Source organism: Sebastes umbrosus, chromosome 2 (assembly GCF_015220745.1).
Source record: "Sebastes umbrosus isolate fSebUmb1 chromosome 2, fSebUmb1.pri, whole genome shotgun sequence".
Taxonomy (NCBI): domain Eukaryota; kingdom Metazoa; phylum Chordata; class Actinopteri; order Perciformes; family Sebastidae; genus Sebastes; species Sebastes umbrosus.
The window spans coordinates 16100415-16124247 of NC_051270.1; the positions used below are offsets into that span (position 1 = coordinate 16100415).

At 40.6% G+C, this 23833-nt stretch overlaps 1 protein-coding gene across 6 annotated transcripts in view; it reads left to right on the forward strand.

Moving 5' to 3' along the window:
• Positions 1 to 23833, forward strand: part of esrrga (estrogen-related receptor gamma a) — a 126090-nt gene that overhangs the window by 44713 nt on the left and 57544 nt on the right. The window contains exons 1-2 of one of the 6 annotated variants that reach the window (XM_037758510.1): positions 1421 to 1828; positions 12611 to 12769. In XM_037758510.1, the coding sequence (XP_037614438.1) occupies positions 1773 to 1828; positions 12611 to 12769 (215 nt within the window). In that variant the 5' untranslated portion in view covers positions 1421 to 1772. Of the gene's footprint in view, positions 1 to 1420; positions 1833 to 12610; positions 12770 to 23833 lie in introns of those variants that run through there. The other 5 variants (XM_037758518.1, XM_037758528.1, XM_037758494.1 and 2 more) reach the window with 5 other exon arrangements.

Below are 23833 nucleotides of genomic sequence, written 5' to 3' on the forward strand. Positions count from 1 at the left end.
AAATGGGTGTTTTAGTAAAGTCATAATATTGGGATGTTCTACTGTCAACTAACAAAGCTGTGGTGTGAAACGTTTGACTTGTTTGTGAATGTGTGTGAGAGAAAGAGAGAGCGAGAGAGGTTGTAGTTACTGTTGCACACACACACACACACACACACACACACACACACACGTACATCAAAGCAGAGATTGGTTTCAGGAAATGTTTTATTATCTGTTCTCTTCCAAAGCTGCTAATCACAACCACTCTCTTTCATCTTTGCATCCCCCCTTTCCACCCCTCCGATTTCTTTCTCTCTATCTCCCTCTCTCCTCCACACTTCTCCCTCTCCCCTCCTTCCCATCCTGCTTGCGTTGGAAAAGTCAGATAGAAAAGAGGAAAACATTTTTTTTGAAAGAAAGAAAGAAATAGAAGAAGCAGATCCGAGTCTCCCTGTAGGTTTCCCTGCCTCTCTCGTAATGTTCTCTTTTCTCGTTCCTCCGTCTCCTCCTGTCTCTGAGGCCGAGGAGCGGTGAGATAATTCTCCTGGAGAATCTCTCTCGCGACGACAATACCCACATTCCAAGTTGTTAGAAATATCGGAAAACGCTGGGAATATACAACCTGCTGGTGCCGAGACGGCAGGGAGCTCGACAAAACAGCAAGCGGCGGGGAAAACCTTGTCCCAATCATTCCCAAATCATTCCACAACAAAGGACAAGGGCCTCGGAATTGCCATAATCCCGTATTTTACTGCTGAGCTGTGATGGGCTCTGCTGTACCGTGTCTCAGTGTGTGTGTTTGCAGTGTGACATATTATTTAGGTTCAGGTTTTTAGGGTCAAGCTTACACTTTGTCCCTTTGATCTTGCAATTCTCTCGACTTGATTAGGTCAATTTTGGTGTTTTTGTGATTTCTACCTGAAAAATGCCTCACAGCACGGTGCAACTCAAACGTTAAGCCTTTGCTTGAAAGATGTATGTGTTGAAACTTTGTTAATGGGGTTTAAAAGCAAAGAAAGACTATGTTTTTTTTCTCCATGTTGTCTTTTTCCAACATGCAGTTACATGATGAGAGTAATAGAGATCAGTGGAGAGAGACTTTTGAGAAAGAAACAGAAAGGTTGGCTGATAAAGAGACAAAGAATGAAAGAGAGAAGGAGAGCGGGATGTCTTGCTTTAAATCTTTCCTCCACCTGTCTCTTTCTCCTCTCTCCGCTCCCTCCTTTCCTTCCTCCCTCCCTCTCTCTTCCCCTCTACCGCTCTTTGTCTGATCCCTCCCTCTCCACCTGCTCTTCTCCCTCTCTCTCTCTCTCTCCCTCCTCGTCTCCACCCCTTACCCCGCCCCTCCCCGCAGCCATTGGTCAAGCATCCACCAATCACAGCAGAAGCGGGGCCTGAGGGACTGCATATGCAAAGCGCTGCTTAATATTCATGAGCTGCTATCGGGGCTTTAAGTCGTTGATTAGGACAGCGGCACAGCTTTCCGTCCCAACTGCCTGGCTGGCTGGCTGTGTGTGTACCTATAGCCCCCTCTCCCCGGCTGTCACATACACACACCGCGCGCACACACACACGCTCCCTCACATCTACACACACACGCAGAGTCGATCAGTGCAGGCAGCGCAGAGCCTGGTAATTGTATTGCTCCCTCCAAGCGGAAGGAAGGACCGAGAGAGAGAGGAAGACCGGAGAAAGAAGAGGAAGAGAGATATAAAAACTTTGATTTTTTTTAAATTTTCTTGTTTTTTTTCCCTGGAGGAGGTTGACATGACAATGACCCGGTATCGCCGATGGAGTCGGTAGGACACCCGTTATCCGAGTGTTTTTTAATGCACTCTGAACAAGAGTAGGTAAATTTTACCTTTTTATCCTTTTATCCATCATTCAACTTGTCATTGTCATTGTCTTTCATTGTGTGTGTGTGTGTGTGTGTGAGAGTGTTTGTGTGTGTATATATGTGCTGGTATGCAGCGGAGGTGGCCGGCACCATGTCAAGGTTGTTTCTGCTGTCAGGTAGCACGCGTTCACTGCCTGTGTGTGTGTGTCTGTGTGTGTGTGTGTGGCTGCAGTATCCGGACAGCAGCTCTTACTCAGTGGGTAGAAGAGCAGAATTGCTGTCCCTCCACCTGAGAGTGAGGCATGCACACAAACACACCTGCATACACACACACACACTCATGAGAGACACAGTTTCTCCTTCACTTTCTCTGTTTTGAAGACATTGTTTGACTTTGAGTCAAAATTGTTTCTCAGGACAAACTCAGTCAGAGTGTGTCTCCTTTTGTGTATGCCTGTGCACGTGTGTTTTTATATATGTGTGTTCGTCCAAGCAGAGAATCAGAGAGGTAACGGGGCATTGAGGTTACAGGACTAACGTGGGGAGACGGGAGGAGAAGGGCCCATAAGAGAGGAGGGGAGGAGGAGAAGAGGGGGAGAGCTGCGCTCTTAAATGCCAGAGGAGGTAGAATTTCAGACGGGCAGCTCAGCGTGTGGCCCCGCACAGGAATTAGAGACAGTTACACACACACTCACGCACACACACACACACACACACACACACACAAACAAGCGAGTGGCGCTGAGCTGCTCCTTTAGCCAGCGCTTTGCTCTTTTTAGGTGAATGTTGAAGACGCTGTTAGAAATGCAGATTAACTGATTGGCGGAACGGACAGCAGTGTGTGTGTGTGTGTGTGTGTGTGTTATTGTGCGAATACCATGCAAAGTGCGTTTTATGAAAATGCACAAAAGGACAAACAAAGTCAAAGATTAAAGTGTTGTAAATATACCAATATACATCCACACACTTTGTCCTTTTTCAAACATTACAATGTAAAACATGAGTGTAATTCAGTAGGTGGTGGGCACACTATGCATTCACTAATGGCATTGATACTGTCGGATTTGCATCGCCATTAATTAATGCCAGGATTTTAGTAAATATGTATAGAAATAAAGATACATGTATAGGGTAGTTTACTTCCAAGTGGTCATGTCTTTTTAGTGAATAAATTTAAATGAGTTACACAGAATCACAGGCTCAGTTTAAGTGTCCTGACGGTAGAAAGTCGGAGGTGGAGAACTGAAAGGACAAAGTCAAAACAGAAGAACGATGATTTTTCTCATGTGTTTTCCTAACATGACATCATTAAGATTTTTAAAGAAACTGACATTTTTTGCGTACTTTGAAGCTGTCCTTGATGTTTGTGTGTGTGTACGTGTGTGTGTGTGTGTGTGTGTGTGTGTGTGTATTTTACATGTAGAGACCCTCTCACCTGCACAGTATGTGGAATAGAGAGGAACATTTTTAAGTAAAAAGGGCAACTGGCGAAATAATCCCACTTCTTTGCCACTGAACTCTTTCATCATTTTAAGAAACTGATTTTTGGTAGTTTGTTTTCAGTTATGATTAGATTTGCAACACATAATAGAGACTTACAAATGCTTAAAGAGTGATTCCTTTTGCAAAATTTTAAATTTATTAAAACGTTAATAATATTCAAAATAAAACACCTAAAGGGTTTTTTAATCATTATTTTTTAAGTAGCTGTACAATGTCATAAATCAGGCTTTTGGTGAGTTTGAGGTTTTGATCTAAACAAATTCTCTAAAGAACAACCTTTCACATTGAGCATGTTGATTTCTTTTTGTAAATCAAATGAGTGGATGTCCAGAGCAAAGTCTGAATTCAGAACAGTTTCAACTGTAAGGACTCAACCGTGTACACTGTACCTGAACAGAGTCTGTGCGCTGCAAACAGTGTGGTGTATTTTAGGAACCAACAGCAATTCAGGTTGAAAACATTGTTTTTTAATTGTGAATTAGACAAGAAAAGTGAACACTTCTGGCCAGGTTTTGGTGAAGAAGTGTAAAGCGTGAGAGCTGTTTTTAGAAATTAAGCACAAATATGTTGACGGAAAAACACACTTTTTTGTCATGTTAGCAGTGCTGCTTTATCTGTGTGTATTTCTGCAAGTGCACGTAAACTGGGAACGCACTCACAAATTTTAGAAATCCTCTGGTCCATCCTTGCATCTGTCCGTCTGTCCGCTCCTCCATCCATTCATCCATTCATCCACCGTTGTCTTTTCTCTGCTCAGGCTTCCCCTCCTTTGCTCTCAGGCACTGCTTTCCTGCACTAATTAAAATATTAGGGATAATGATCATACCGATAATAATAATAATAACAACAAGTACCGCTTAAGCTGTTAACATAATTGCATTCCCCTCATGCCACCATATACATACCATTTGCATATCATTAAGATATATTTCCTACAGTGACTTTAGTGAATTTGGTGTTTTTTGTCAGTGGGTGTGAAAGAGACGGCTGCTGAGAATCACACAGCGGCCGTGCTGATCATTCAGTCAGAGGTTTGCAGTGTGAGAGATAGCAGCATAAATGATTTCGGTCATTTTCAATTGTGATTTTTCTCTATATTTAATTATTGTATTTAATTACAAGGAAATTTCGTGCAAATAAATAGTTTGTGATTGTGAGTGAAAGTCTAAATTTCTGTTCAATCAAATGAAGTCTGATGAATAACAGTTTGTTGCATGTTTGAAATTGCACTCAGTCAAAGTGTGATGAATAAATGTAAATTCATCAGCCGGAAAAATATGAAATCATTTAGTTATATTGATATTTATTTGCCATTTGAACAGATTTAATGATTAATCGGGTGCACACGATAGCGCTCGAGTGTTTCATCTTGATGTGTCAAGACAGCAGTGAAAGCCATGCAACAGACAAATCACATTGTTTCTGTAAATTTTTGGAGCAATCCCATGGCCTTAATGATTCGATAATTTGATAATGATTTGTTTTTATTCTGATTTTCATGGTGACATAATGGAATTTAAATAAATTAACAGAAGAAAATTTTGAAACTTGAAGTCTGATCGTTCTGCTCACCCTCTGTGAGTTCAAAATATCAGCAAGTGCTATTTAACTAAAACCTAAATAGAGCAGCTTTGTAATAATGTCCTAGTAACTTCAAAAAAGGTAATGATCACCTGCCTTTGCCTTTTAAATCTGTGACGAAAAATATGGATGAAAGCAAAAAAAGTATTGCTCGTTTCTTGTCTAAGAAAATTTAGAAAATGTATTGTATTTCTCTCTGCCTTTTTCTTTTTGTCAGTCTTTCGTGCACTCTTTTTCTCAGGCCATGAGGGAGAGAAAGCAGTAGAGAGGGAGAGAGAGAGAGAGAGAGGTAAAGCTGACTGGAGGGAGGGACGGGGTGGGGAGGGGGGACCAAAGAGAGATTGCGTAAATTAAAATCCTTTTAATCTCCTTATAAAATCATTTACTTAATTCATCTGTCAAAGCATGTCAATATGTGCCGCACTGATTTGTTGGCTGTGTGTACGAGTGTGTGAGCGTGTGTGTGTGTGTGTGTGCGCATTTGCATCTGTTTGTTGTCATGCATTGGTTCGTGCCTGCCTGTCCACATTTTGTGTGTGTGTGTGTGTGTGTGTGTGTGTGTGTGTGTGTGTGTGTGTGACCTATTGGTGGCCTGTATGAGGAGGTGTTCTTCTTTTTGTGTGTCTGTCCGTGTGTCCCTACGGCGTTCGTTGTCTGTCAGTTTTTGCATTGTCTAAGCCTCCACACACGCACTAACACCCACAGAAACACACACACACTCTCTCTCTCATGTGAAGGGTCCGGGGCATTCCAGTGGTTATTCAGTCCCGTAAAGAGAGAGAGATGCAATGAGAGAGACAGACCGAGCTAGAGGTGGGAAGGAGGAGGAGGAGGAGGAGGAGGGTGGGGGGTAGCTTTTGTCTGACACCAGCACTTAGGGGTCCGCTGGACACACATGTACGCATGAACGCACGCATGCATGCACACACACACCCTCACACACATTTTTTTTGTGCATTTGCAGCTAAAAAGTAACCAAATTGTGGCAAAAATGCAATTGCACATTCATACACGTATGCAGATATTGAAGACACACCATCACACACACACACATTTGTAAAGCTTTGATGATGTGAATTTCTCTGATTTATGCTCAATCCATCACTTCAGTGTGTGTGCGCGTGTGTGTGTGTCATGGGTCAGTGCCGGCCTTTATGTGTTGAAAGAGCAGTAAGAGAGACTGTACCAGCTGTGACACACACACACTCGCTGCAATTAGCCATTACACCACACTGACGGTGAAGCTAAACGTGCGTGTGTGTGTGTGTGTGTGTGTGTGTGTGTGTGTGTGTGTGTGTATGTGTGTGTGATTGAATGCCAAAGCGCTGATTGAAAGAACAGAGAGAGTGATATATAGTGAGAGGCAACGCCGCTCATCTCTTCTCATCTCTTATCCTTCCCTCCCTCCACGACGCTCATCCGCTCATTCCTCGCACTCTGCCATCCATACATCAAAATGTGCATTCATTTGTTATTACTCTTATCACAATCTATCAAATTATTTACACTTTGACTAAGAATTACTCTTCTTACCGCTGCGTACCGACTTTTTTCTGTCTCATTCGAGGCTACTTTTTTGACGTTTATGTGGCAGTGTAGAGAGAAACGGAGGAAAAAGGTGCAGATTTGAGCTTTCAGTTTCAAAAGCATGTCCTTCTTTTGAGAAATTTTAACACGTCTTTTTACAGATCTGTCCGTTTGATTTTAGGGAATACTGACTTTCTTAATTTATGTCTTATTTCGCATTGCTATTGTCACTGCTGTGGCTTTATTGTTTTTTGCGAAAGAGTCACAAAAATGTGATTTCAGCTGTTCACTTGGTAAATTATTGAGCTGCGCTTCAGAACAGGAGACCGGTGTATGTATGTAGGTGTGTGCGTGTGCCTGTGTGCGTGCGTGCATGTGTGTGTGTGTGGGGGGGGGAGGCACCCATAGTGTCGTGCTCAGGGCCTCTAATGCTGCCTCTCACTCCTAATGGGAGGAGACAGCGGAGACTGGGCCACAATAGAACAGATTTAGATGGAGAGGTGCTGTGTATGCGTGTGAGTGTGTGTGCAAGTGTGTGTGTGTGTGTGTGTGTGTGCATGAGTTAAAGAGGATCGAGAGAATGATGCAGGTTCAAACGCCTTGTCTGTCTTTTGCACTTTTTTCTGTTTTGCTGTTTCTCTCTCTCTCTCTGTGTGTGTCCGTGGGGAGAGACCTATAGATCGGCTGGTTGGATAGTTCTCCCCCTCTACATGCCCAAGCCGTGTATAGTATGATTAAATTGTCATTGTTTCGACAGTGTGTAAGCGGGGTTCAAAAACACAAAAAGGGAAAGATCCAGTAGAAAAGGGACATGGATGGAGACTAAGAGAGAGGGAGAGAGAAATGAATGACCATGTCGCCTTCCGACTGACAGTGAAATATTCCTCCTCTCATCCTCCCATCATGCTTCATGTGTGTGCCTGATGGGGAGAGAATGACAGGCCAGCCCACCACCCCACCTCTCTCTTTAGTCTGCCTCTCTCTGCTTTTTCTATTTCTGTGTGTCGTCTGTGCACTTGGCATCTCCGTTGGTGTAATTTACCAACTTTATCAAATGCGCATGACAAATAAACTCCACCACTGGTTATACGTGCTCACTAAATTTACTGTAAACTCAGACGTCCTGGTACTAAACAAAAGCACATCTTTTTTCTAAATCTCTGAATTGTGATTCAATAACACTTAAGTCTTAAGTAACAACACTCATGGGATTCTTGGGATAAAGAAAAAGGAGAAAATTTAAAAAAAATGTTTTTATACTTTCCTCTATTTGCTCCATATCGGCTCATTCCCCCCCAAACTTTAATAGATTTGTTTTACTCAAGTTCATCACCATAGGATAGAAAGTATTCAAAATTGCATGTCAACTTTAAAATGCAATACATATGTTATTGAAATAAATAGCAATTGCAAAACAGCAATTTCCTTAACGTTGGTTAACGATTTTATGTTTTTCTTTTCTTTCTCGCTCTGTCTCTGAGTTGTCACCTGATGTTATAAAGCAGTTTATTACAAAAACAAACAAGCGAAACTTACTCTCTTGATGCAAATATATTGGTATATAATCTGTGCTTGTTTGTGTAAAATGCATGATAAGAATTGTAGATATAAAAGTTGATCGTTTCATTCACATTTCGTTGTGTTGTTGAGGAAAAAGAAAGGAGGATGTTGAGGATACAAAGCAGCTCATTCTGCAGATTATTTTTGTTGAACAAAAAACTCGACATTGTTTCTTTGCCCCTCAAATTCCCAGCGATTCATGTCAGTCACTCACATTGTTGTGCACATGTGTATCTGAGTGTGACCGTAAAAGAAAAATGCATGTGTGGGTATGGCCCGTGTTTCTGTGTTTGTTTTATTCGGTTCGGACTTAAATTACTGAAGTTGTACTTGTGACATTGTAAAAACTATGTTGATGCAAGTTCAATTAAATATTTACTATACGCCTTCGATTTTCAAAAATATTAATCTGGTTTCAAATTTGAGCGCCACAATCTGCCTTTTTCACAAAACAAACTAAAGAGCATATCTGACGAGATGAAACCGAACAAGCACTTTGATCACTGTTTTCAAACCTTTTCAGGTATGTCGTGGCACTTCGTGTCTTCAGTAGGTGCGTTCCTCTACGCAGCTGATGCACACTTTTCTTGACCTCCGCAGATAATTCATTTCCTTTCCTTTATCCCCGTCTTCCTTCACCGTTCACCCCCCCGCCCCTCACCCCACACACACACACTCCTCCTCTCCCTCCCCACACACCCCTCCCTCATGGAGCTGTCACCTTTCTGCACCCGCTCAGTCCCTATTAAGGCCGACAGCCCATCTGCCGCCTGCCCCGCTAACAGCTCCCGTCGCTAACGCTAACGCGCACACACATCCACATCCACTCAGACACACAAAGGGCTGCAGCGCCAAAACCCCACCTGCCCCGACGCACGCGCAGACAAACACAGTCACACACATATAAATATATTTATATGCACGCGGTATTTGTGATTATCTAATGATCGTTTTAACGTCTCCCCGACACACACACAAATACATGTCGTTGTCAGATTCTATTTATGAGACTTGATGTTTTACAAATATGTCATTACTATATCACACATGCAGATATTAAATTTACATTTTTAACAATTATATGACAATATTATCAGGAATAACTAACATTTGTGAGTCATATCTCACCACCGAGCCTAGTGATTTACAAAACGGAGACACAGTTTTATTGTTTTAGATGCAAGAAACGTAACAGTATAAAAGGAAAATATATTTTTTATCTTTTTTCTATTTGTCTGGCGGTTGTTATTGCATATTGTTTTACGCGAAAGTGTGTATTTATGCTCTACTCAAGCAGAGGAGGCGGTCTAGATTATCCCGCAAATGAATTTGTTGTCTTCATTTTTTGTTCATCAGTGTTCTTCATATGTGCGTATGACACCTATGCAACAGTGTTTTTCTTTATGAAACTATTTTGATGTGGATATTTATCGTAAATGTGAGTGGAAGACATCACACCGCCCTGACTAGAGGGGTAATTACGTAGGGCAGTTGCAGCCCTGTGTGTGTGTATGTGTGTGTGTTGTGGCATTTGCTCCCTTCAGGGATAGATGCGTTTTGCATTAGCAAGAATGGCAACTGTCTCATCAATCACTGCATCACCATGTCACACACACACACACACACACACACACACACACACACGCAGACACACACACACGCAGACACACACGTACGTCCATACACACACACACATACTGTGTCATGGTCATTCTGTTCACAGATGGGCCAGCAACACATGAGCGAGTCACTGAGCATCAGAAAGACACCCACGATCTCCATACTTTTACACACACACACACACACACACACACACAAACCTTCTCACATCCACAATGTGAGCATGTGTGTGTGTGTGTGTGTGCTGGTGCCGCTTACATGTAGTGACAGGAGCGTGAAATAGGTCAGGTAGAATCACATAGGTTAATACTCCTCTCCTTTATTCTCTCCTTTTACTTTGTACATACGCATATATAAATATTTATGACCTGAGCTATTTATGTTGTTGATGTGTAAGTACTTTTATGAATTTGAATGCTTAAAATGAAAGGTTTCTTTAAAAAATCTGAATCCGTTCAGGTAGAGATTAAATTTAATTAAATTATACGTATTTAGTACTGCACAAATACCACGTCTACTGTAAGATTTCCCTGCATTGAACAGAACATTCAAACCGCTGTTGATGCCTGATTTAAATGATTGTCAGCTGATTTTAAGATGCCTTTTAGCCCAAATTGAATCTCCTGGAATGAATAAAGACTTGAAAAAAAAAATATCCGATTACCTCGCCATAAGGTATAATGTAATAAAACAGAATCTCCATTTGTAATCCCCAACAGTTTAATGCTATTGGCAGACCGGAGGTGATTTCTGAAAATCAAAAAGCCTTTCGTTGTTTAGCTAAAATATTGAAATAATGATTTATCATAGAACTTGGTAAAGTTTTCTTTTTAAAATTGCATCTCATGGTTCATGGTAATGAGGATGTAAAGCTAAACAAGATTCTTCACCCTTCCAATGTTTTTCTTCCTCTTTATTAATCTCTAATTTACTTTCCATTTACTTTGTCTGCTGTGTTGGCCGGTAGAATAATTCACAATTCACGTAACAGCTTGCATGCGACAGGAAAAGGCAGGGATGAGGATCCAAACTAACAGCGTCACATATATACGCAGTACTGGGTGTACCTTAGTCTGGTGTGACACCAGGACACTCCCCCCATAAAAAAGCAGTATTAAGTGTTGCCTGTCTATATAGCATTGTGACACCGCAACCAAAGCCAATAAGTGTCTGAAGCAGCAGCAGCAGCAGCGAGATATCGATTCCTCCTATTCACCAGAGTGGAACTAAAACCTACATATTACACACCCTGGCCCTCCACCTCTCACTGAGCCAACCCAGCTCTGTGGACGGAGGGAGGGGGGGTCTGTCAGACGAGTGATTGGTCTGTCTACCTGTCTGCCTACGTGGCCCTCACCTAAACAGCAACCCACAGTGGGACACCACACACACACCTACGTACACGCACATGTCTGTGTGGTGTGTGTTTGTGTGGTAAACATGTGTCTATCAGTTTGTGACACATACCAACATCCTGCTCTGTTTACTGATACACAATGTCTGAGACGACAACACACACACACACTCAAAGGAAAAATCCAGCAAAACCAAAACGATGATAACTGAAAAGAAATACCATTATTTTATTTAATAGCCGTTTAGCTCCTTGCGTTACTTAAAGAGCTCCCAGCTGTTTTGATTTGTTTGCCGTGAAAAGATTTGTCAGTATCTTCGTTCAATTTGTAGATTTCTCTGCAAAGTTAAATATAAATATTAAATGATTTTTCCCTTTTTAGGCACATAATTATATTTGACGTATCTGTTATTATGCAAAAAGAACACACAAATGCTCAAAATGCAAAGCACAGGGATGCCTCAAGCATCGCCAGCAGGCATCTCTTATGCATTATTTTAGAAGGATCACTTTATTACCAGTTGTGTTCTGACATCTGTTCCCCAGTCTGAATTGGTTTCTGTATTTTCTACATTTTGTCCGCCTGTAATAAAGCGAGCGGCGCTCTATTCTCCCCTGATAGTTTTGTTTAAATATAGGCCACCCAGCCAATTTTATTATAAACCCTGCCTCCTCTCCTCCTCTTTGACGTCAGCTATAAGTACCGTCCCTTTTTTCTCACATGCTGTGTCATTTAATTAATTTATTTTTTGCGATGGATGATTTTGATTCTGTTGCCCGCGGTGACCTTATCACCCCGGCGACAGCTCCTCCCCTGACGACAGCGCCGGGTTTGATTGACGGATAGCGGTCCCTCCTCCGGTGCTTTTACTTTTATATTCCCTCAGTCTGAAAGCCTTTTTGCAAGGCGGCTAAAACTGGTAAAACTCCTCTGACGTTAGACACAGCCGGGGTGTGCTTCAATTAGCAGCCTGACGCAGCCGCAACATCTGCGCACAGACGGATGTATTTCACAGAAATTTGTTAACACATTACAGGACAAAAGTCTCGTGTACTGGTTTAAAGAAACAACCCGTCCTCAGTGCATCTATCTGTCTGGCTGACAGCTGTCTGTGGTGTGCTCTCAGCATGTCGTCCTGTGTGTCAGTCTGTCTACTTTGGACCTGACTATCTGCATACCTACCTGTCTCTCTGTCCTGCTTGTGCTAAGTAGTTGCATACTTGTATAACTGTTTGCGTATCGTTTAGCTGTTTGTTATATCTACTGCGGGCATACGGACGGGCAAAAAGTGTGTGTTGAATGTGTGTGTTGTGTGTGCATTAACTACATTTGTACCACATGACGTGTCTCCAATTCATTTGCGTCACTATATTTATTTTATAAATAACTTTTTTTGTTTTGTTTTTCTTTATTGTTTGTTCTGGAAGCTTTTTTCTTATTTTTTCTATCTGTGTTTGTGTCCTCACTTATTGTAAAAATCTCTGCATTTCTTCAAGTTGTATTTTTCAACTTGATTTATATGTGTTCTCCTAATGTTTACATTTTATTTCTTTTTTTTTTATATTTTACTTGATAGTTTTTCTACTATTTCTGTCCCACTGGCTGTATTTCACCCCTCCTTCTCTCACTTTGTCCCTGCCTACAGAATGAACTTATCGAAGGGTCCATTGGTGAACAGCAGCAGTGACGATAACTCCAAGTCAACCTATAGTAAATGCGGCGCTGGCGCCTGGAGGATGCACCAGAGCTACGATCAACTGGAGGCCAACCACATGAGAGACGCACATGCCCTCTACAACCCCAGGTAAGACCGAATGACGAGCGGGACGAAGACGCACACAAAGCAAGGGAAAGAACGAAAAACGTAAAAGAAGAAGAATCTATGAATCATGAGTTCAGTTTTACACAAAAGCCACACTTGACCTCTATAAACCTCGGATGAAAGAGAAAGAAAAGGCAAGCACTTTGAGACATCAAAAGCCAGTGTTTTTAGTGGTCTGCCTGTGTGTGTGTGTGTGTGAGAGAGAGAGACATAGCGCTGAGAACTTTTACAGCACGGGAGTTATATATACAGTATATATATATCTATATATAGATATATATATATATGTGTGTCTTTTAATTTCCATTGATTTATTTCCTAAATCAGATATTTCTTCTTTTCCTTATTCCATGGAAGCAGTCTATATGTTCAAACTGATTGAAGTATATTTTACATTTTCTGCTTACACGTTTTTATTATATCCGTATTCAAAATAAGCTGCTCCACTTTTGTGTCACCATGTGCAAAAGTCAAATTTATTATATGTAATAAAACAGATTTATCTCCTTAAAAGTATAGCCATGAACAAAGCAGGTTCAGCAGGCATGTAGAAGGACTATGAAGTGGTCTAAAATGTAAGGTTCCACTCTCTATTTGGTGTACGTTTTGAATAACATTTGATAAACATTTTTTACTTGTAACACTGCTAGAAAATTCTTCCTAACACATTTTACTCAGTGTCCAAAGGCAAATATTTTATTTTTTAACTGATTTACTACTATTACTACTACATATGTTTTTCTTTACCTGTAGCACTGCCTTTGTTTTGTTATATTTTTTACAGTATATATGAGGTATCACAAGAAAGCGGGATTCACCTTCTGGCTCAAGGACACTTCAGTAGTGCAAATGCGTCGCAGCACAGAGGCTTTAAATCATATCATTCGGTTGAAGGACAGTCACTGTTACCATTACAGTAATCCCCCCATGCCATCTGCATGTGCAGTAAAGCATGAAAAGCTTAAACACAAAGTGAAATTTTACGAGTTCTCCAGTGGAAACGAACTCTGTAAGTTTCTGTTGTTTGAGGCAGGTGAAACTGAGGGCCATTTTTAGAACATAAACTGTAAATATGCTGCTTGTTTCATGTTAAAACACAAGCAAATGTGTGACACATGACGCACAGACATACTCATCCTCCCTCTCTGCCACTTCCTCTCTTTTAATCATGGATAAGAGATAGAGCCGCATGCTCAGATTGCAAAACTGTAATTGTAAGTATGTGTTTTGTACATAATGAGCATAATGCAGGCTTATTGCACATATGTTTATATTCTATCATCTATTTTCTCACCTGAGAATGCTGTGACAAATCACTCCCAGTGATTTGAAATGACATTATTAGATGCCACAATAGCAAACGGTGCTCAAATAAGCTTTCCTAAAACTTAATGCATGGTCAAGTATTTGCTGTGTCACTCTCTGGATGTTATTTGTTTGTGACCAAACAATATTATGCTGCATGATGTCACTAACTGACATTAATGAACATTACTAACTGATTAATGTTGTTATTGTTGTGTTATTGCAGCCTATTAGAACATTATTGATTAGTGCATTGTTAGGCTTTTGCACGGCCCTGTAATTTTATGTGCGTGTGTAAGTGTATGTGTGTGCGCGCGCACGGTAGACAGGGAAGTCTTAGTCCAATAGGATTTCAGGGTTAGTCTGGGTCAAGCCAATTAGAGGTCTGGCAAGCCATTCTCACGCAGACTCTCGGCCAATCACCAAGAGGAGTGTTACTAGCACAATGTGAGTGTGTCTGTGTGCGTGTGTGTGTGTGTGTGTGTGTGTGTGTGTGTGTGTGTGTGTGCGTGCGTGCGTGCGTGTGTGTGTGTGTGTGTTGGCAAACAGTGAAGTCTGGTGATGAGAGGTGTAAAGGTTTGCCAGGGGCTAGGGAGTCACGCCATGGCTTGAAGTCACACACTACATTTGCGCACACAGATGGACACACACACTAAACTCTGCATTGGGGAACATTATTTGCGCTGCGTTGGTGCAACTTTTGGGGTTAAAGTTAAAACAAACTACAGTTGATATTGTAATTGCGAATTCAACTGCCAAACTTACACCAACAACAACATTTGCCAGTCGGCAGATTATAATAACTATAACAGTATCTGCTGAAGTTAACAACTTTAGAATTTATCTTAAGACTTCTACTGAAATTTTGCAATACAGGAATATACAGTTTATCATTATAATCAGTAGAACTGTAATGATTAATTGATTAGTTGTCACTAATTAAATTAATCACCAACTTGATAATCGATTAATCGGTTTGAATCATTTTTTAAGAATAAAGAGTAAAAGTTATCTGATTCCAGCTTCTTAAATGTGAATATTTTCTGGTTTCTTTACTCCTCTATGACAGTAAACTGAATATCTTTGAGTTGTGGACAAAACAAGACATTTGAGGACGTCATCTTGGGCTTTTGGGAAACACTGATCAACATTTTTCACCATTTTCTGACATTTTATAGACCAAACAACCATCAGCATTCACGATACCAGGACCTGAAACTGAAACAGCTAAATGGAATTCAGCCAACATTAATTTGATTGTTTACACTTGTAAAGGGCCCATTCTTTAAAAAACAACAAAGAAGGACATAAAAACCGTAATTAATTAGGCACTAAATGGTCAAGATGAAGATAAGTACCAGTCACCTCACACATACATACATACGTACATATAAACATGCATTTTTTCTCATGCACACACAGTAGAAGGAACACATTTATACACAAACACACACACACACACGCAGTATAAGATCACATGAACATATCCTCCAGGATATCTGACCTCCAACTGTGTTGATGGGATTTAGTCACGCAATTGACATAAACACTCTCTCACACACACAGACATACACACACACACGCACAGCTGATGCGCCTTTGGGAAGAAACTTCAATTTGTTGTACAACAAAAATTATATACTTTTGGCCAAAGTAATTAAGATATTTCTAAATGCATTTAAATTATTATTATTGATTTGGAACACTATTTTATGTTTTTGTTGTTAACACTGGGATTGGCATTCTCTCCTAAAATCCATCAAAACCTTAATTGTTTTAAGAACTAATAAATAAATAATATATAAAAAAAATAATAAAAATAATAATAAATAAATAAAAACTTTCATATGCTTTGTTTCCTGGAGCTTTCACTCCAATGAAAACTTTTTTTGAATGCTGAAGAAATTCCTAATTTGTTTTTGGAGATCTGCCGTTTTCATTGGACAGCAACAATATTATTCCTCTTTTTATTTAGGCCATCAAACCATGAGAATGTGATTAATGTCAGGCAGCCAGGGTGCGCTTCAACACACTCACGCACACACACACACACACACACACACACACACACACACATTGCTGTAAACTGAGCCCAATGTAATCATAATGATAAAGCAGATTGCCTTAACACACAGATGGGCCTCCCAACAGCTCTGTGTTTCGGTGTATGTGTGTGTGTGTGTGTGTGTGTGTGTGTGTGTGTGTGTGTATGTGTGTGTGTGTGTGTGTAAAAGTGTGGACAACGCTGATTGGATTGCAGATTTATAGAAGAGGATTACTGCTGGAGCAGAGAGAGAGAGAGAGAGAGGGTTTCAGACACTCACCTCTCATTAACTTCCACCCCCTTCACCTCAACTCGCCTTATTCTCAGCCATGGATAAACACACACACACACATGCACACACACAACACAAGATGCTCTATCGATGCAGCACCTCATTTTTTCATGCAACGTCAAATTGACGCTAATAAATTAATTTTATCATTAAAAAGCTGAAGGAGTATCTACATTCTTATATTTGCAACTATGACTTTAAAAAAGCAAAGCCAATGCTGCAAAGACATGCACTTCATGTTTATGGATTACACTGTAATACAGCCAAATTATTTAAACACCTACAAATCACACAATGACACAATTAGATTAATTTGTTCTGTCACTGTCGCAAGTTCATACTCTAGGGCCAGTTTTGTGTTTTTGTTTAGTGGAGGAAGCGTGAAGGAAAATAAAGAGGAAGATGTTAATGAAATGTCCAAATACACACGATTGAATTGAGAAAGGCTGACATGGACACTGTACAAAAATGAAAAACTAAGAATGGTAGACAATCAAAGAGAGAATGTAAAATAGGCAGAAAGAAGCAGGTAGGCCAGAAAGAGACAGACAGAGAGGCAGAGACAGTGGGCACTCCAGCAAACCTGATTATGACTGGATGTGAATTAGATTCCCTAACAGATGGTCCAGGAGCGAGGCTGTAAGGTGCATCAGCCAGCAGCGAGAGGGGAGGATGAGGGGGAGGAAGAGAGGGAGGAAGAGAGGGAAGATCAGGCGAGGAGGCAGAGGGGGCGAGTGTCAACAGCAGCTGGTGACAATTCAGTTCAAAACGTGCAATAGCTTTCAAATTATTTAATACATTTGGGTAATGTGGGAGGAAATTTAGTATTTCAAGACAAAATCCACAACATTCACTTTCTTCTTTTGACCCTTCCGTCACGTAATGTCATAATACAGTAAAAAATAATGAACAGGCACTACGCTTTTACACATGTATCAGTAATTCACATAAAAGATGTTATTCCTGTTTGTGAATGGGTTATTTATAGAATATTGAATTGAAAAGTAAGCAGTGAACTCAGCCTGTTAAGGACGGATTTTCTCCATTTTTACAGATGCTGTGCATTATTGTACATATACTCTAGCTCTGCTTCTCTCTCTCTCTCTCTGTCCCTGTGATGGATAGGCGTAAATCATCACAATCCTGTAGTGACAGCCCAATTTCCCCAAATCTGATCTGCTTAAAGAATGGAGCTTTGACGCTCTACTCGCTTATGTCTCCTCTCCTCTCCTCTCCTCTCCTCTCCTCTCCTCTCCTCTCTTCTCCTCTCCTCACCTCTCTTCTCCTCTCCTCACCTCTCCCATGTTTCTTTTTCTCCTTCATACCATTTTTTTCCACTCATTCTCTCAGATGGAGCACCACTTTACTTCACACTCTGTCTCTCCTCTCTTTTGCAGCATTGCGCTCTCTGTTCCCATTCCCTCCTTGTCTGCCTCCCTCTCCCCCCCACCCCCTCGCTCTGCCTCTTTCCCATGTCACATTTGAAAGCCCTGTCATATTTACTAGAGTGGAAATCCTCTTTCACCATCTGCTTAATAAAATGTGTTTTTAATCCGATGGGGGATATTTTGTTTTTTTAAACTCTTTTTTTTTATTATTATACCTCTGCGCAATTTCATTTGATACGGCACCTTGCCCAGGTCTCTATCTGTCTGAGGATGAGAGCGAGAGAGCAGAGCTCTACGTCTCACTGTACATGGATGGTCGAATGTGTACGTGTGCGTTTGAGTGTGTGTGTGTGTGTGTGTGGGTGTGTGTGTGAATGCATGTGTGTCAGCCACAATGGCAAGTGTTGGTAAGTGTTTGGAAGGGCTGTTGTACCCCTAATGCTTAGCGATAACACTGCTAATCCACACACACACACACAGAAAGAGAGAGGAACACTAACCTTGATCAATGACCTTTCCTTTATAAAGGAACCAGCCTACAATGTATATCCCTTACACCCCTGCACAACCATTACCTGCAGATATCATGTGAATGCGCACTCAGTCACATCAAAACAAAATATTCGTATCGTTAAAACAAATTAAATGTTTATGTTTAATTTGCTCATTACATGTTTTTTCATAAAAAGGAAGATTAGTAATTTGCCACATGCGGTATCATCTGTAAAAGGTTTACCTAACAAGAGGATGCATTCAATAATTTCATTGATTTCCACTCTTCAGCCTTTCCAGTAAAAGCCTTGAGGTCACTACAAGTACATGGTTTTGCAGCTTAGCCTGCCAAGTCCCCAAAATAGACCTGAATTAGACATCTCATTTGCAGTAATTTATGTATTTGATTAAAAATAAATACCTGAATAGAGTTAACTGTAAACTTGATGTGCAGCGTTCTGGATGGAGTTGAGCTGTTATAGAGGATTGAAGTGCTGTTCTTACAGTAGACAACCACCCTCACAAATACAATGACACACGGCAGATAAAGGAGACAGAAAGAGAGAGAGACAATGGGAGAGGTAAGGAGAGAGAGAGACATGGTGACAAAGATAGTGCCTGGCAGCAACACACTTATCAGCTCCTGCTCCGTAAGAAAATGACCTAAATCATCAAGATTCCCATCTGACACACACACACACATACACACACACACAGGGTTAGCGGTGCACTGCCTTCACGTTTTTTCCCTGAACAAGCTCAACCTCTTCATATCTTTCCACTTAACAGTCAGACTCTCAAATCTGAATCGTCCCTTTATACAGACTTGGAGAGGAAAAGGAATTCCCTTAAAAAATTTGGAATATAATCACCTTTTATGAGAAGAGAAAAGAAGAGATCAGACCGCAAAAAGAAAAGAGAAAAAGATGAAAGAGTGACAAATGAAATGTATTGATATCACCAGACTCAACATGATATTCCCGAATAGTTTGCAGTCTGCAGGTTTGGAAAGCACATAATTCTTAATCAATCGTGTTTGGCCGAGGCTGCCCTGTGTGTGCTGCCTCCCACTGTTTATCCATTCACATCTACAGTGTGTGTGTGTGTGCGTGTAAACTTTATAAACCCCAGGATGCATCATAACAGCTTCAGCCCCACTAGTGTGCCACTGTAAGTCTTACCCAATGCATTTCACACTCGAGTTTGTGGATAGTTGTGCAGCAAAGGTGTGTGTTTGTTTCATTCAAATTCATACCTACGGAGTCTAAACACACACATACACACTCAGGAATATAGACACACACACACTCACATTTCCTCTCCTCTACCGGTCTTTACAGCCCGACAGCCCATTGGGCAGAATGTGTTTTAGCCATTATCACATTGATTGTATGTAATCAGGGGTTTATTCTGCAGCCAATGAAGTGAATTACAGGTTTCCTGCCCGACTAACACTGTAACAATTGATCTGCTCCCTGGTGTGTGTGTGTGTGTTAGTGTGTGGGGTGTAAGGTGGTGTGTGTGTGACAGGGTGTGGATGCACGAGGAAGAGAGAGAAGCAATGATAGAGTGTGTTTGTGTGTGAGAAGGAGAAACGACTAGAGAGAGAGAGATTGAGACCCAAAGAGAGCAGGAAGGCGAGGGCGAGGGAGAGCTCAGTAGGAGGGAGAGTGGTTTAGATTGACTGTCGCTGCGTGAGTTTTTATTTTTTATTTTATTCATTTTTCTCCCTGAAAACAACTATAATCATCGACACACTGTGAGTCTATGGAGCTAAACTAAAACACACAGCACGCAGAATATATTCTCTCTCTATTCCTCTGCCTTTAAACTATGCACACACCTCACACAATGCACACATAAAAACACAAATTCAATTACTACTTACCCAGAAAATGTCACACATGAAAAAAAAAAATGCATTTTAACATGTGTTTACTTTTGTTTTTCTCTGTTCTGGTCCAATAATTGGAGCCTCCAGAAAACAGAAAATATACTCTTTCTGTAATTCTTTAACAGATGTAACCTACTCATTTTGAACCAATGTGTGCAGCTAACAAGTCAAGTTTACGTGTTGTGTGTGTGTGTTTTTTTTGTATGTGTGCACACTCACCAGTGCATGTATCGAACTAACAAGCTGACAAGCGGTTCAACAACCCTCCACAGATAGGAGCGCGTTGAAAAGGGAGTAGAATAGAGAGAGAAATGGAGCAAAGAAAGAAAAATAAACACAGGAGTGTGAGGGCTGAAAAAGCAATTCTGTCTATTGATGAAATCGTCCTATTCATTTGACTATGGAAATGTAAATGCATTTTTTTGCTCCTTTTCCCCCTCTTACCCTATTCTTTAATTCAATGTATTTTCTTTTTCTGTCTTCCATCCTTCCTTCACTTTCCCTCCCTCCCAACGCACGGCCGGTATCATCTAGATAGAATTGTGTAAGGTTTTCTCTCCCTCTTTTTTTTTCTTTTTGCTTATTGGACTGTGTGTTCTTATCAGCATCGAGAGCACAATGCTCGGTGTGATAGAAAGGTATTAGCCAACCCATGGTAGCTACATTGTCAGCACTTCTTCCCCCTCTGTCTCTATTGCTACCACTTCTCTTTCCTCTCTGTTTTTCCTCTCCCCTCTTATTCTTCTTTGCTCATTTTAGCCCTTTTTTCCACAGGAATTTGTTTTTTAAAATAATGTTAAGTGAGTGAGATGCTACATTCCTCTACATCTATGTGCACTGAAGTTTGTCAAGGTGTAGTCAGATGCATATATTTTAAAAGCAGTTTTCATTGTGAGGATAATGTTTTAGCTCTAAATTTCTGCATCTCAGCTGCACATTTCATGTCTTTTAATTCTCTTCACAAAAACAATTGATTAAGTTGTTGACTATTAAATTAATCGCCAACTATTTTGATAATGGATTAATCAGTTTGAGTCATTTTTCATTGAAAAAAAAGTCAAAATTCTCTGATTCCAGCTTCTTAAATGTGAATATTTTCTGGTTTCTTTACTCCTCTATGACAGTAAACGTAAAATGTGGACAAAAGAAGACATTTGAGGACGTCATCTTGGGCTCTGGGAAACACTGATAGACATTTTTCCCCATTTTCTGACATTTTATAGACCAAACAACTAATCAATGAATTGAGAAAATAATCAACAGATTAATCAACAATGAAAATACATTTTTATTCACCATTGTACCTGCTTAGATCTAGGGACATGGCAACATTGTCAGAAGAGTCTAGCAGGGCAAGCATCATGACCGGTTATGAGCGAACTGAGTGATATCTAAACCTCTGAATTGGTATTGAAAGGTGAATGTTAAAATGACAGCCAGACTGTCCGTTACAGCTACTTACACTGCTTCTCTTTTCTTCTGTAACCCGGGGCGGGACAAAAACAGTTTGGAGTTGTTTGAGGATCAGTTTGTGTTTATAGCTGCCATCTAGCGAGGCAGTCGTACAGAGATTGTATGTAATAAAAGGGTGCGAGTGCACACAGAAACTAAAGGAGAGCACACAGCACACAGCAAACAGCGCAGAGACACAGAGTGAGGCAGAGAGTAGTTGCTCTAATACGATGATTGTATGTTTGTCCCCGCCAGTTGTCAGGGCGCTGCATCAGCCCACCGCTCTAATGACAGCTTGTCATACTAAAATGGCCCACCTTCCTTCAAAACACACAGAAAAAAAGATTCTTCTTCTTTTCTTTTTCCTTTCTTTCTGCTGCTCTCTCTCTCTATCTCTCTATACGTCCACTTATTTGTCTCTCTTTCATGAGTCACTGTGCCTTCGAAAAGTGAGAGATGAAAAAAAAAGAAATAGGAACTAAGAGAAAGAGAAAATGACAGGGATCGAGCTGGAAATGGAGACAAGGGAAGGTGGTAATCTTTCTTGTGTGTGTGTGTGTGTGGTTGTGTGTGTGTGTGTTTGTGTGTGTGTTCCCTCAGTAAGGGACAGGTAAATAGGTCTGCTGAATATTTGATGTCTGCAGGAACTAAACAGCCACTTTTGTCCCCTTGCTCTGGCCGGTTGTGAAACAGTCTCACATCTAGTTGGTGTCACAAACAATGTATGTGTGGTCAATTTTATCATGGGCACTACTCCTAAAATATAAGGATTCAGTCCACACTGTAATAGACTCACAGTGATCTAATGTACAGTTATTTATTCCAATGAGCTGAAAAACCTACATTTTGGATGAAAGTGTCCACCAGTTAGCCTTCTTTATATTTGATGTTGTACACGTGAATAAGTTTCTATCTGAAATTAGACAAAACATCTGAGAATTGAACGAAAGAAATAATTACTTTCTTCATGACATCTAGTAAAATACATTTTATTGATGTATTGTGACGATTTATGACAAAAATAAGTTACATACCACTTGTTTTACGCAATTCATGCAATTCATAAAAGCTAGTTTTTACGACCATGTTACGATATGGTGCTCTTCCACTGAAGTGCATCAAAACGAACAGAATAGCAGGAAGAAAATAAAATTCAAAACCCTTCTTCTGTAAGAGAATTAAGCAAAAACAGCTAATACGAAAATTTGATTCTTGCAATCATCTCATAACACACCGCTCACGTCTTTGAGACCCTTGTAAAAATACAAAAAGAAACACACTCAAGCCTTTTCCTCTTTATATAAACCTCTTTAAACACCTAAAAACATAAAGAATTGATAAAAAATAAAGAGACTCAACCCCTTCGCTCTCTCTCCACACTCATCTGAAGAGCAGACAGGCACAATAAGACTGCTCTTTCAGCACTGAGCCGTCGTTACATAGCGCCATAATTATACTGATAACATACATACATAAATGCATTCAACCTCTCGCTCGGCACAGCGCACTGGCTGTGATTTCTTAATCTTCTTCCCTCTTCTCCTCTCCTCTGCACGCATGTCTTCTTTTTTTATTCTTTTTATTCCTCCCCCTTCGACTGCCATTATTTTTCATTTATAAGCAGAGAGAGAGAGAGAGAGAGAGCACGTAGAGAAGATGTGAGTGGGAGAAAAAGAGATGATAGAGGAAAAGAGAGAGAGGAGGAGGAATGGAAAGGGAGAAGGAAAGAGAGATAGATGAGAATTTGAGAGAGAGAGAAAGAGGAAAAAAGCGCCTGAGATCTTTTGGCACTTAAACTCTTTCACTTAATGGTACTCAGAGGGATTGACGGTCGAAGGGAGGGGGCACAAAAGAGCATAAAGAGTGAAAAAGGAGAGATTAAATCATCACCATCACATCATCTACTTAAATGGCTCTACTCTCTTTTTCTGTCACCACTGTATTTTCTCTCCCTTCGCCAGAACACAGACAGCCCCGTGCGATCTCTCATCATCCCGTCACTCTTTCCCATATTTACATGTCTTGTTTGCTTATTCAAGCACCTTATATCTGTTTCTGTTTCTCCTCTTCATCCACTCTCTCCGTTCCTTTTCAAATCCTTTCTTGATTTGTGTCCAAACCTTTCTCTGCGAGCCCCTTCATTCCATACTGAAGGCCTACCTTAGCATCAGATAAACGG